The 15716-nt window shown below is 36.5% G+C and overlaps 1 protein-coding gene across 2 annotated transcripts; it reads right to left on the reverse strand.

The window, feature by feature from the left end:
• Positions 1 to 3747: 3747 nt before the first annotated feature.
• Positions 3748 to 11318, reverse strand: LOC110706943 (protein FRIGIDA-ESSENTIAL 1-like). Of its 2 annotated transcripts, XM_021884945.1 has the most exons (6): positions 10523 to 11316; positions 5983 to 6424; positions 5645 to 5859; positions 5463 to 5560; positions 4353 to 5321; positions 3748 to 4267 (listed from the first exon to the last, which is right to left on the reverse strand). In XM_021884945.1, exons 1-6 carry the CDS (start codon positions 11064 to 11066, stop codon positions 4238 to 4240), a joined length of 2298 nt encoding a protein of 765 aa, XP_021740637.1. In that variant the 5' UTR covers positions 11067 to 11316; the 3' UTR covers positions 3748 to 4237. The 2 variants fall into 2 exon arrangements, with proteins under 2 accessions (XP_021740637.1, XP_021740636.1); XM_021884944.1 differs by having other exon boundaries at positions 4353 to 5560; positions 10523 to 11318.
• Between the last annotated feature and the right edge of the window lie 4398 nt (positions 11319 to 15716).

Raw genomic sequence — 15716 nt, forward strand, 5'->3', positions numbered from 1 at the left:
GGACTTCCTGTATGAGGCATTTTGGGAAGGTGCCCAAAAACAAACCCATGCGGGCTAGGCCCAAAGCGGACAATATCATACTAATATGGAGTGTAGTATGTGCATGCGGCCCGACAACACTAAAGATGTCTATATCTAACCCTTGCACGGATATGTACCCATATCAGATTGTCGACACTTGAACATGGGTTAAACACTTACACCTTTCAATTTTTTAATTTTTTTTTACTAAATTCATGAGATTGTTTCACAAAATAGACAAGGTAGACAATTGCACACATACCCAAGTTGGACATGGGCACACGAGTACGAGCAACATAGCGCATGCCTTTGGAGATTAGAATGAAAAGCTAATGAAAACAATAAAGTTGGGAAGAAAAAAAAAAAAAGAATGAGTGAATGCTAGCACCTCCATATTAAAATTTTATAGTCATACTAGAACGAGATTGACTTAACCCCTCATCCTCTCCTAACTTGCCTTTGATTCACTCAATAGAAAGTTGGACATGACATAAACACTCGATGAATGACATTAGATGGGCTCTCTCATTTTGTTGCCTCCGACAGTCAACTGATTTGAAGAGGTGTTAAAGAGTCAAATTTGTTATGGTGACACGAGCCAATACATTTTTTGGAACAATTTGCTGAGATGGACACGGCATGAACCTCCTTCTTGAATTAAAGAAAGAAGAAAAAGATGCCCAAATCAAGCATAATAACAAACAAATTGATGCCTAAATCAACCTTCCTATATGCTGGAAGTGATGTCATCGGCTTGAAGGCTAGTACCAACTCTAGGTTTGGCAAACTTGATGAACTCGTTATAAACTCCTCTAATTCAAGATATAGCCAAAGTTTCCAAAAAATAATTTAAAAGCTCTCATGATAGTCATCATTATGTGAATCTCTACACCAAGAATATCAATATGCTATAAAAGTCATCCAATTACTAGCCTCTAAAATTCCAACTAACCTTGAAAGTATGTCCCTCACTTCATAGAGACATGCAATAATCATGGTGGTACCGCAATGACTAACTAATAAACAATCCATATGCTCACTCTAAGGGAATTGCTTCCCTTTGGTACACATAATATTAATAGCTTAGATCAAAAGGACAAAAATTTTAAAAAGCTTCTTTGGCATGATTGAGCTATCCCAAACCCATCAATGGAAGGATGTACTTGACTACATCAACCATTCGTGCATTTTGAGTTATATCCAAAGATCGCCTTCATGGTTGAGATGTGCATCAATGGAATGGCCCCGTTAATTCCTAATATATTATATTATTGAAGGAATAGAGCCATATTCCTTTCAAGAACCAGCAATAAGAGCTCATGACATTAACTTACCAAATTCCAATCACCTATAACAAAGAGAAAAGGGACTACCAAATTCCAATCACCTATAACAAAGAGAAAAGGGACTTCATCACAAATGAAGAAAGAGAAGGACTCACAAAATTGACTAGTCCTCCAAAGTTACTAAAGAGACATTGTTAGTAACTATCACCTCATCGCCTATGAAGATTTCAAAAAAGGCAAAATAAGAGATAAATGATTTATCTTTGAACTTTGTTAAGAAAGATAAACCCAATTTGAAACAATTCAACATAAGAAGTATTCCTATAAAATTTGATTTGCCTTTCTTGAAAATAAAGTTGGAAAATGGTTTATGTTAAAAGACTTTTGATTCCAATTATTGTCCATATCATAGGTTGGTAAAGCATCTAGACTTCGATGAGCAAACGACAACTAATCAACTTGGGTTAACCTATATTGCAAGCTTGACTTTTTTATGGTTCACAATAATTTGGACATAAAGTAAGCAAATAAATCAAACAAAACTTGTCATTATGTTGGTTGTAGTTCTAATACAAAGCAGATTATTTATTTTTAAAATTGAACGTATCTACTTCATCCCATGTCTACTATATCCCATAATGCTCTTTTAAGCTTTCTTAAACCATCTACACGGTCCCATAATGCTTGTTTTAAGTTTTATTATATTGACTTATGTACTAATGTATTCTTTGCAATTTTGCATTAGTAGTTTAATACTTCTCTAACGACTACTATAAACTTTGGTCCCAAGACTACCTCCACTAATTCCTTGCACATCTACTTATTCATTAAAATAACAATTGATAACCATTTATCACCTAAACTTTGTGCAAAGGAAAGTGCAAAGGGCAGGCAAAAGCTGACCCGACCCGAACCCGACCTGAAAATAACGGGTTTGGGTTGAGATTTTCAACCCGATATATTAAATGGGTCGACACAAACCCGACCTGAAATGTAAATGGTTTAGGTTAAAGTTGAGAATTTCAACCCGAAAGTAACCCGAATTGACCCGAAAAAATATTAGAACATGTTTAGTTTTTGGGCAAGATCCACATTGTATCATATATATATAATACCTAAAGAATAAAACCCTAATATTTATTTCCCTACCCACCAGCCACCGTCACATGCTTTCATACTTCCACTCACTGATTCTCTCTCATCATTTCTTCTCTCTTTCCTTTAAGTGAGTTTCTCACTAATATTCTAACCCAGATCTTCATCAACTAAAAATATGACTTCTATTTTTTTACTTACTTCGTTTTCTATGTTTGTTTCTCATTTCCTGAATTGCTTTCTGTAATTGTCTTTCAATTTATTTTATGACTGATGTCTAAAAAAAATTTCATCCTTATTTTTTTCTCTAATTTTTCTTATTTTTGTTTTGCAGGACATGCAAGGTTCAGCTTTTGCTTTTTCATGGTTTACCAACTCATGCATTTGACGCTTCATATGGATCATTATTTTGTTTTATTTTGAAAATGTAACTTCAATTTTCGTATAAAGTTAACCTGTGTGGATTCCAATTTCATACTAAGTATTAAATTATAAAAATTAATTAAAGGATGAATATAATGGGTTGCTAGATCTGAATAAAAATACAAAATATTGGCTTAATTTTGTTCATAAAAAAAGAATCAGGTTAAAACAGGTTGAAATCAGGTTGACCCGAAACCGATTAAATCAGGTTTGGGTTAGGATTTCTGACCCGAAAATTTAAATTGGTCAGCTTCAGGTCAGGGGTTTTTGACCCGAACCCGAAAGTGACCCGACCCGACCCAATTTCCACCCCTAATTTTTTTAGGACGAAGGCAGAAGATTGTATCATGGAAATTGTGTCTCAAAAAGAATTAAGATAAAACATTAAATTTAAAAATTAGGAAAAAAAAAAAGTAATAAACCACCTTGTACTACTTTAATCAATAATGAGTTTATTTAATTAGTTATTTGGTTTGGATTGGGATAAATTAATTTTTGAATTTTAATTAATAGCCTAATAGGTATAAGTAATTTCCTTTGAGAACAACTTTTTCATATTCTCAAATATGCAATACTCCGCTCTAACATGAAGGTAGCTTTCACTTTTGCACACTATGTGGTTTGTGATGATTGCAAAAGAAGCCATGAGTTTGAGATAACTCTTTCATATTCTTAGCTATGTGACATGGAGTAAGCTTTGACTTTGGCACCATGCTAGAGATAAATTATACATCTAAGAATGTCAAACTTTGTATTGGTATTTCTACTCAAATTGATTCTTCACTCTTTTCTCATTAACATCATCATCCTAATTTCACGTGTCCTTTGTCTTTGGTTAACATCATCATACTCTTCCCCTCCCCCCCACCCTCCCCCTCCCCCTCCCCCAAAAAAAATAAAAATAAATCCGCATCTACATTAATTATCAATCGAACTCAAATCCTCTTCTTTCCTGAGCTAAAACCACACCCATGTTCATAACATTACGTCATGTGAACACAGATTCAAAGTTTAACGCCAAATTTGAACAGCATAGTTTTAAGTCATTCGTCCAATGTCATAACTTGTGAGCATAAAAAAATCTATTTGGTCTCAATATGCTAAAATGATGTTCAAAGTTTGTCGTTTAAAAGGAAACTAAGATGGCAAGAAAAAAAGCAATAAATGCATATTGCACACCAAGAGCTTCCACTTGACTTGGCCTTCACTTTAATGACCAAAAATCTTCAACATAATGTACGACCAAAAGAAATTCTTAAGGCATAAAAATGTTCTAACCTATAAGACACCCAAGAAAAATACCTACACTGGCATTTTATAAAGTTAAGGTTCTGGTCATATTCAGGAGAGTCTCATATGTAACTCTCAGCAGGTGAGAAAACTGTACAATAACCAGGACCCATTATGTGCTTCTAAAATCTGCCATATTTGTCAACATATGCCTGCAAAAGGTATAAATAAATGTCAGATTTAGAACACCTTGTGTATCTTCTCTTAAATATGTCTAGCTGATTTCCAAAGTCTCACCTGAATAAGCTTCAATATTTTAGGACGGGAAAAAGACAGATATTGCTTAATCAACTCTGACGAATTTGGAACTTGATTTGGTTTTAAATTGCTCAGAATCTTGTCCTCGGCTTTTTGAACTATTACCTTATATACATCCTTCGACAGGCGGCCTTCATGCCATATTGGTTTCATCAACTCCTTCACGAATTCTATTAGAGCAGCACGAAAACACCTAATTATCTTAGATTCTTCATCGTCTAACTCAATAGGTTGCCTGCCGTTTTCTAACTTCAGTTCTCCACTTTGTATCTTAGAGTTACCATCATTGACACTTCTGCTTGCTTTGAGTATAGCTTTGACACTGCCAGGAACCATAGGATTCTCCTCTTCAGTCAAACTCTTATTTTGAGCATCACTATTAGAAGTTGCAGCTGATTCTGCTTCAACAGCAGGGATGACTTTGTCATGGCCACTGTAATTTTTGTCCCAAGATTCAATTTCTAATCTTCTGGGCAACTCCAGAGAATTCTGTCCAGAGATGCTTTTTGCATCTTGAGTTTGACCACAAGAAGAAAGCCTAACGGATTCACGTCCAATATCAGATTTCTCAATGCTATCACGAAAAGGGTCATATGGAACATCTGAAGATTTATTTACTGGAGGTTTGAAATAGGAGGATTGAAAGGGGACAGATGGCTCCCAGTTATAGGGAGTAAAAGCCTTCTTATACTTGAAAGAGAGAAGCCTATCCAGTGTATAACTCGAATCAGAATACTTTGCTGAATTAGATCCTGAATACAAGGGAGAGTTACGCAGTAAAGAAGTGTTTTTCCAACTAGAGAAATGGTAAGGAGGCACAGAACTCTGAGCATCCAATGAATAACGCCTTCGCATAGCAGCCGATTCTTCCACTAGCCTCGAGATAGAATCCAAGCCAGAAGAAACTCCTAATTCCCTCATTGAAGATCCAAACCTAGAGCAGAAATTCTGCCAGGGTATAGAACTGCTTTCAGCAACTGACAAGCCATGGTTATCTACTTCTACCTCCCTGGAGGTAGAGATTGGCCTAGAGCCATCTTTACAAGACGGAAAATTCTTGAAATCAATAGAAAATAGGGAAGATGAAACCTTTCTCTCAAGCAAGGCATTCGTATCTGTATCTTCATATTGACGAGATCCCACTCCACACTCTTCTTGAATACCCTTTCCTATATTATCTCCAGAACCTGCTAACATAGAGGTACCCATTAGAAGAATTAAATTGCAGGTGCGTTACAGCCGCACAACACTCCTTACAGACTTGAATATACCTTTATCAGGTGAAAGCTCACTTTTAGTGAGCAGCACACCTCCCTCTACTTGCGTAGCATTTTCATGATCTCTTTTATGAAGAAATCTACAGGAACTCCCTTTGATGCACCAACCTTTAACGAAATACTCACAAATAATCGCAGGTCGTTTACTTCCATCCTCGCATTCAGCGCCAGATGACAAGCTCCTTGGCCTCACTCGGGGAAACCACGATCTGGAAAAACTCATGTATTAGCAATATAAACAATAATTGGAGCGTTAGAGCCACTGTTCTGCGAAAGAATCAACACAGCATAACTACCAGTAAGAACTAACTTATAGAATCAAATTTGCAGACCTTGAGTCTTTATGGTTCATGTCTTGTCTTGACTGGGAATGATGATCTGCCTCCTCAGAAAGCAGCTTAGACTCCTCAACATCAGCAGTCTCCATATTACCCAATTGATCACTAACAGCATGAGGAGCAGAAACATGCGTCTCAGAGGTAGAAACTAGAATTGATTGTTCTACATGCCCCTGTTTCTCTTCCACAGCATCACTTCCATTACTAAGAGGGCCAGCGATATGTTTGTACAATTTTGAAGATTTGTAACGCCCAACATCAATTGAAGGGATCCCCGACTCATCCGCATTCTGCAATTTAGGTGATGAATTTCGGTCACAGCAAGTTTCTGCAGCGTAGGTATCATATAGAATACTTGCTTCAGACTTTACTTCACTTGTATGTCCTGATCTCAAGCATACCTCACCTCCTTTGGTTTCAACATCTTGGCTATCATCTACATGAAGATAGAATGCGAGTAAACAAATGAATGAGGCAGCATCTTCTTTAGATCAATTGCTTCTAAACCAAACATAAACTTCTAATTAGATCACTTGAAACCTTATCACTTATCAGTAAGACAAGCCAGTACGAATGTAGAATTAAACAACCAGAAGAGAAGGTCAACAACCAAGACAAGGGCTTAAAATGCCTTGACACAAAGCAGATCCTCAGTGAGTATCCACCACAATCTACACTCACTAACAATATTGAGACCCACAACATACCTTAAGACCTCCAACAACATCATAGACAGCTTAAAATGAGTTTATCATACTCCATTCCAACTCAAATAATCTTGGTAATGCACTATTACGCACACCCTTCTCCAAGAGAGATTATTGCTTGAAACATATTCAATCTCAAAAATAATCCACGATCCAAGCATCCAAAGTAAAATAGCATGCAATCTTAGGAGAGACACACGCTTAAGGATAGAAACCCAAACCATCCTTCACAAAACCACAAGCTCCAAACTCGTGATCTTCTAAGCATCAAGGGATGGCAATAAATCCGACTTAGATGGGACAAGTCTAATCCGTTTAGCATCGGACCTGGATAAAGGATATGGACCACCTAGTCCATTTCCACAAAATTCAAACCTTGGAATCCGAGTTCGGGTCCAATTTTTCCCCTTACATATTTTTTCATATAATATATTATTCTAAATGCTAATTCCAAATAAAATCAATTACACAACTACATAATCTCACTAAATCCAACCATAATAGCAACATCAAATAGTAAAGCATAATTATCTTCAAAGTACACCATTTAAATCCGACTCAGACTGGGCATGGTCAAACACAAGTCGGACCACAACCAAACTGATCCAACTCCAATTCAAAGACCAACTTCAATTTTTGAATTTTTTTTCTGCAGGCTCGGGTATGACCTTTTTCCTTCGAATAGAATCTGACTTGGGTTAGATTTGGATTAAATCGCCATCCTTATAAGCATCAAAGACGCAAAACCTTAGCAAAGTTTCGTAAGATAGTACCTTTGAGACATATTACACATCTAATGGCTAGATTTGACCATTTATGATGGAGCCAAACATATTCATTGGTATTTGGCTTTGGATTATGACGCACTAAATCAAAATGACTCCTTGAACACCATGTATGAAGCAAGCCTAAATGGTTTGGAATGGGAAGGATTAGACTTATCAACACTTCCTTTCTTACCATGGCAAGATTAGGGGTTATAACCAATCAAGCCTAGCTCACTAAATCCAATGTAAACTTTAAGTAACAATCGAGCCTAATAGTTGAGCTTGAGCCAGTGCTTGTCGGGGTTAAATCTTCAAGCTTATCCAATGTAGTCATGTCGCAATAATAGTTGCAAGACCACCTTCCACCTCATACATATTTAGGCGATCACGACACAATGAGTGACCTAGATTTAATGCTTAGCCATATGGGCTTGTAGCTTAATGTAAACTTAGTAAGCACGAGCATATAATCTTTTAATAATACAATGTTCTTGACAACACCAAGTTTTAAATATTTTGTAACCCTCAAAATATGTAGTCCTTTAAAGCTCTGAACATGCTCACAAGCTATTAAAGTCACACTTAGTGTTGTTCTAACTATTTAATTAAAATATCAAGTCAATCTTCATACAAACTTCGACGAGCCAAGTTACTATCAACTTATTATCATCTTAAGATGATAGCCTCTTAACGTAATGTAGTATGTTTTTTAATCCTATTCCATGTCCTATAGTCTAATTAAAAGAGCTAACATCACTTGTGTACCAAAGTCGACACGTCGACATAATGGAACATGAAGCAAGCATTAGATCTTTCAATAGCTTCGTAACGAAGAAAAGGATATGTGATATGAGGGTTGGTTATGCATCAAAGGAATAAATCCAGTTCTTCTTCCTTCTCATCTAAAAATTATTTCTTCTTCAAGCCACATAGAAGTTAAAATTCAAAGCATTAGATCTTCCAACAATTACGTAAAGGAAAATATCATAAGAGAGTATTGTATGCATTCTTACCAATTTAAGTTAAGAGAAACGAATCTAGATCATCTTAATTTTCTTTCTTCTTCTAGAATTCGCCTTCTCTAAATTCACCTTTCATTGGTTTGATTTCAGAGTATAAGAAAGAAAGATAATAGTAAAGAACATTTTATGATTTTTTTTATCAGATTCCTAATAATTTTGTTTTTTCTTTTCTTGTTCCTTAGAATTTGTATCCCTAAATCTTAGGATGCTACGCAATTAGTTCAAACTTCATCATTTAACAAAAGAAAAGTACAAGTTTATTGAATAATATAATGAAATGAATAACAATAGAATGATATCATGTTTAGTTATTTTACTTTTTTCGATTAGTTATTCGTTCTTTCACAGCTTTTGTTTGTAAACAGTTAATGCTTGTCTGAAACCAATATTATAGTTTAGCTTTAATGCCCTATATGCTATAGCCTATAACAACAGTATGTAAAATGCCAAGACCATCAAGACTACCGACCCTTCACACGCACCCATGACAAGCTAATAATACCACTACACATGGAAGTTGCTCCAAATAACCATGGAAAAACAAAGTGTATCATAAATGTTAACTAGGTTAAACTCCAACATCTTATAACTTGGCAGAGTTAACGCTTTCCTTTCCAATCCTTTTTAAAATCTTCAGATTTAAAATCTTCCTTTCAATGGCTAGATTTTCCTTCAAATGCCCCTCCTAAGAGGCCTACAAACTCCACTCACCCACTTTTTTCATTTTATATAGCCAAATTCCCCATCAAATGGGGTTCCTATACCTCACTCCAGCCACCTAATTTTTTATCATTATATAACCTTAAATTTTCGACTTACCTCGGTTTCTCCCCACTTTCCTTTTACAAACACCAAAAGGGAAAAGAATATGCATTTTAAAATTTCTTCTTTCTAATCCCTCGTTCCTTCATACTCTTTATTTCATTCCTTTCTTCCATAATATTTCTTAATGTAGCTCTAATAACCAAGATTTGCTAAATATGGTGGATCAAACACCAAGATATGTGCCCTCAAGCCTCAACCTTTCACAAGCACCCATATTTGAGGTTTCTTCGTCATAATACAACTACACTCAAATCACTCCAATCAACCATGCCAAGGTGTAATGTTTATAAAGGGTAATAACCATGGGACACAAATTAACAACCAAGATAATCCATCATAATTATGGTAACTTAAGTACATAAATTGATTTTAATCCTTGAAGAATACTCCATCCAGCTCCTTGCCTTCTTAATATTTAGAGATAAGATTCTAAATTACAAAATTAGTCAAATTTTATAAATTCTAAGTAAAACCCAACAGCCTTAATTCCAAGGGTTGATAGAAGCTTCCGGAAAGTCTAATTTGACCAAGAATTTGAGTTTTCGGAAGTAAATGAATACTTTTTAAAGCCATAAAACGACAATCAACAAGCATCACTCAACTCCACCCTAAGCACATGGCAAAAATTCATCTTAAATACACTTGGTGCAACCCACCTTTCCTAGACAAGTCATTAGATATTTAGATTTTATACACTAAAAAGCTGCTTAGAACTAGTTATAACAAGAAGCTAAGATAACCATAATAGCTGCATCCTTTGTTCCATCCAGTTACAACAACAAGCTTGTTCAACCATAATAGCCACATCATTTCAACCCATAAATTTAACACAGAATCTACTTCCTCAAATCACTTTTGATTGATCAATGCCCCAAAATGGAGAATTTAGCATAATGGGATGTAGAAGATCTCAAAAGAACTCTGTAGCTCAACTAATTACAAACCCTATAAATTCGATGGGATGATCGAAAGCCGTCTGCTATACTTTCTGCACATCATCCCAATCCAATTAATCCTAAGGGTATGTACCAGATCAAGGTTATATAACTCATTATCTAAATCAAATTCAAACGAACAACATCAAGTAACATGCAAGCAAAGCAAAAACATTAACGATCAACAAAAATTAAAACAAATTGAAGCAAAACTCGGCAATCAAACTATTAAAATCAAACAAATCGGCAATTAGTGAATGAAATTGAAGACAACAAACCGTAGACTGGCGAATTCGATTTCGCAGCAGCAATTGCAGTTGCGACATCATTGATTTCCCCTTCTCCTTCTCCGTCGTTGTCATCGCCTTCGATTTCCGCCATTTTTACATCTTGTTCCGCCAAATTCGCATCCTCTTTACCCAAATTCGAACCTTGTTCCGCCATTGTTGCATCTTCTTCATCATCCGTTACTTCTTCGTCTACTTCTTCTTCAACCTCTTCGTATTCCTCAACCTCCTCGTACTCTTCTTCATCTTCTTCCTCAACCTCTTCTTCTTCTTCTACTTCTTCCTCCTCTTCCTCAACATCATCATCTGCAACTTTTTCTTCTTCTGCAACTTCTTCCTCTTCTGCAGCTTCTTCCTCCAACTCTTCGAATTCTGCCTCCTCTTCTACTTCTTCTTCAACTTCCTCATATTCTTCTACCTCTTCATATTCTTCTTCTTCTTCAACCTCTTCTTCTTCCTCAACTTCTTCGTACTCTTCTTCGTCTTCCTCCTCTAAAGGATCGCCATTGTTGCGGTGAGAATCGAAGGAAGCCATCGGAGGATCGTGGGCTTCTCAAATCTTCTCAAAGGTTTCCGTATATTGTAAGTACTGTATTATGTATCATCTATTCATCTCCATCAAAATTGATCATGGTGTTTATAGGATGAATTTATTAGGTTTACCCTATCAAGTAATCATCCTCTCATTTATTGGAATTTTTTGTCACTTCGTGTTTAATTGTTCCAAGCTAAATGACGCCCTCATTTTATCGGGTAACGGACGAACATACCCTCGCATATACACCACATTTTTCTTCCCTCTAACTCAATATTTTAACATTCTCTCATCCTAACAAACCACCACCAACTAACACCGACTGAGGCCAAAAATTTAAGTCGTTTTTTTTTTTTTTTGTTGGAGGCCAAACGTCTAGTTTTTTCAAAAATCCTAGGAGAAAACACCTAGAATTTTCAAAATTCCTAGGGACAAACTAAAATTCTAGGCGTTCTCCCCATGGAGTTCTGAAAATTTTAGACGTTTTTTCCCATTTTTTTTACCTTTTTTGTTTTTATCATGACTTTTGATCCCGAAGTCGAATTAAGACAAATAATATATCGTTGGAAAGCTCTGGTTGTCTACTTTCTAATCTAATTGGAATCATGTTAAAATCATTTCTAGATTTTAGGATATGGCTTAAATACTAAACTAGGTCCAAAACCGATACCCTTGCACTATTTCGGTCATATTTTAATATCTAAAAATGATATTGACCTGATTTTAAATGGGTTGGAAAGTAGACATATAGAGCTTTCCAACGGTATATTGTTTGTCTTAATTCAAGTTCGGGATCAAAAGTTATGATAAAAATAAAACCGCAAAAAAAATTGGAAAATAAACGCCTTAAATTTTCGAAACTCCATGGGGAGAAACGCCTAGAATTTTAGTTTCTCCCTAGGAATTCGAAAATTCTAAGCGTTTTCTCCTTGGACTTTTTAAAAAGAACTAGGAGTTTGGCCTACACCCATAAAAACACGGCATAAATTTTCGGCGATGACCTCGCCCTCGATCAGTGGTGGTTGGTGGTGGTTTGTTGGGATGAGAGAATGTTTCATTGAGTTAGAGGCAAGAAAAACGTGGAATATAGGCGAGGGTATATTCGTCTATTCATGTTTAAATGCGGACGTTACCTGATAAAATGAAGGCGTAATTCAACAACCCTTGGGTGTTGTTAAATGTCGCTCCCAAATTACAAGGGGTCGCTCGCATTTTTTCATAAAATTCCGTATTTACCCCTCGTATATAAATACTCACGACACTTACAACACATTTCATGCTCGTACTTCTCTCTCTAAAATTTTATCTCTCTAAAATTTAAAATTCTCTCCAAAAATTAAAAACTCAAAAATTTAGAAAAAAAAATAATCTGAAAATAAAAAAATATAAAAAAAACAGAAAATTAAAAAGAAAAACACCCACAACCACCACCAATCCAAGGAGGGTAGAAGAAATCCGACAATGGCGGACCGACGGCGAATTAGGTTGACGTACGATGGTCGTGGTGGCGGCATTGGAGGCGGCGAACAAGTACATTCCGGAATTTGTTGGTTAAATCAGAAAAAAAAAAAAAAAAAAAAAAAAAAAAAAAAAAAAGAGTTTCGGAAATTTTGGGACATCCGCCTGAGATTTCCGGATGTCCCAAAGAACATCCGGAAATTTCAGGCGGATGTCCCAAATTTCCAATTTTTTTTCTTGTGATTAATTTTATGTTTTTTTTCGTGCTTAATATTTTTTTTTTTGTGATTAATATTTTTTAAATAACCGATTAAAATTATTATTAGTAATGTTATTAGTTTTAGGATTGTTATTATTAGTAGCAATATTACTATTATTATAATTGTTGTTGTTATTATTATTATCGTTGGGAATATTATTATTATTGTTGTTGTTATTAGTATTATTACCATTATTATTGTTGTTGATGTTGTTGTTTTGTAATATTGTTAGTAGTATGTTGCGAAATTTGTGGTTTATAATTATTATTATTATTATTATTATTATTATTATTATTATTATTATTATTATTATTATTATAATTATAATTATTATTATTATAATTATTATTATTATTGTTGTTGTTGTTATTGTTATTAATGTTGTTATTATTGTAATTATGATTTGTTTTTTTTTTTTTTTTTGAATTTGAATGTTAGTTGTTCAACTTTAATATCATAGTTATATTTGTAATTATTACTGATATTTTATTTTGTACTTATTTAATGTAGATTGAGGGTTCGGGTGCTCGTCATGCAATATCAAGACGTTTGAATGCGTCTGTTAGGAGGGAGTCGGGTCGTTCAGTAAATACAGGGGCACCGTTTCATCATGAGCAGCAATATAGGTCTCTTGGTAATTGGTCGGGGGAGTATCAGTCACAAGGGAGCCTCCCCATGTACTCAATCGGGTGGAGTGCCTACATCTGACGGTGAGGACGAAGAGCGGGCAAGTCATGCTGATCGAGATGAAGAGTATGACCCTCAGGATTATCATACGGTATATAGGGGTCAGCATGGGAGATTTGTTAATAGTAGTCAAGCGAGTCAGCCTTCTACCAGCTCAGCAGAGACATGGGTAGTGCAGCAGCCAATGTCAGGTGGTCCTGAGGATGGTACTGTTATCTCTAGTTTTGGTGGTCACGTGGCTGCATATATATGGGGGGGGGGGGCAGGAGCGTAATGTTTTGCGCTGTTTGAGCAGGACACAGTTGTGTTCTGAATTGGTTAACTAGCGAGGTCATCTTGCACAGGAGCACCTGGAATTAATTGATGGCAATGGCATGTCTCACTTACTCGGGATCATGTTTAGGCATTTTGACTGGCCGTTGATTTCTGCTTTTGTTGAGAGATGGCAGCCAGATACGAACACATTTCATATGCCATTTGGGGAGATCACGATCATGATGCATGATGTGTACCATATTCTTGGGCTTCGTGTTGATGGTTCCATGGTTTCCACTACTCCTAGCACAGACGTCATACGGGACGCGTGCTCGGTTACCATGGATATGACTGCGGAAGAGCTGAATGAGAAGTGCGGTACTAAAACTATTTGGCATGGTAGTGGGGTGCTGACCGAGAGGATTATGGACTCAACCTTGGAGGCGCAGAGGCCCTTCAGTGTCCATTATAGTGCCTACATGTGGTTAGTACTAGGCGGATGTCTGTTTTTGGACAAGAGTGGTAACCGTACTCATCCTCCCTTCCTCAACGAGCTTTTGTTGATGATCTTCCGATTAATGAGTTCTCTTGGGGTTCAGTTGCTCTAGCATATCTGTATCGGCAATTGGGTACGGCATCACGAAAAGATGTTGATTCAATCGCTGGTTGTCTCACGCTTCTGCAGGCGTGGATCTACGAGTACTTTTCGTGCTTCCGGCCTCAAAAGGGTACCTTGACAAGGGAGCTTAGTATTCCTTGTGCGTCTGCTTGGGATGTTGGATCGGGATGCCCCAACATGCCCCATGGAGCGCCTCCTCGCTTTTCGTGCTAGATTGGATCAGTTGACTGACAATGAGGTTAACTGGCTACCGTACGGAGTTGATCCTGCACGACACGTGCCAGCCACTTTATTTATTGGCTTCATCCAGTACCGTAGCATCATTGAGCCATACATTCTTGATCGAGTGGTTCGACAACTTGGATTCGTGTAGGACATTCCAAGGACCATTATCAGGTCCGAGAAGGCCTAGAGACCGACGAACTTGAAGATGTATCGGGTAAACTTTCCGACCGAGATGACATCTGTGATGTGAACTCGGTTTTTCCTTGGCTCTTCTTTCAGTGTTGTTTTAGGTCCCCTCACCAGACTTGGTGGTGGAGCTCCTACGGTCGCTCCTGGTTACATGCAGTGGCTGTACCGATTTTCTCATCCTCGTCTTTCTCCTGGTGGGTCATCAAATGGGAGTACCAGACTACTTGAGAGGACTAACACGGATAATGTAAGTAGTTGTGTTTTATTTTACTATAAATACCACTTCAAAAAATTGTAATTTCTATAATATGTTATTCTCTTATTTGCAATGGATGGGTCTGTCCATGGAGATTATCAACAGATCACTGGATGAGTATCCCAACATGTCGCGTGGAACAAGGGCAATGGCTGAGTAGCTCCGAGATGACTGGAAGGCGATGATGGGGTTGTGAATTACTTGTCTTTTAGTTTTATATTACTTGTACTCATTGTTTTATACTACTTTGTATTCGGCATGTAATTTAAGAACTGGACACTTTCATATTTGGTTTTGTTGAAACTTTGTTTAATTACTTTTATTTATTTATATTACATAGCTACAACTGTTCAACCTAAGTGAAAGTACATAAATGAGTTCAATGCCTAATTAATGCAACATCGATCCAGAAGGCAAGTGCAAATACCTGTATTGGCTGATGTCACATGGATCTTCTACACAAAATTAATGTTCAGTTATTAGTACGCTACAAGATGAAATACGTGTAAATCACAATAGCCAGTCGTACTTGTTTGCTGTGCACCACGTTGAGTGTTTCGACGGTTGAAATGTTCGAAATAACAAGGATCACGTCTTGTATCATTGTTCCTTCGTCGACCTCGAACGTTGTGGTTTACATGTGGATCTTCAAGATTTGAATTATCCCAATGCAGCTCCTCCTCAATGATGCGAGATACATT

Source organism: Chenopodium quinoa, unplaced genomic scaffold, assembly GCF_001683475.1.
Source record: "Chenopodium quinoa cultivar QQ74 unplaced genomic scaffold, ASM168347v1, whole genome shotgun sequence".
NCBI classification, from domain to species: Eukaryota; Viridiplantae; Streptophyta; class Magnoliopsida; order Caryophyllales; family Amaranthaceae; genus Chenopodium; species Chenopodium quinoa.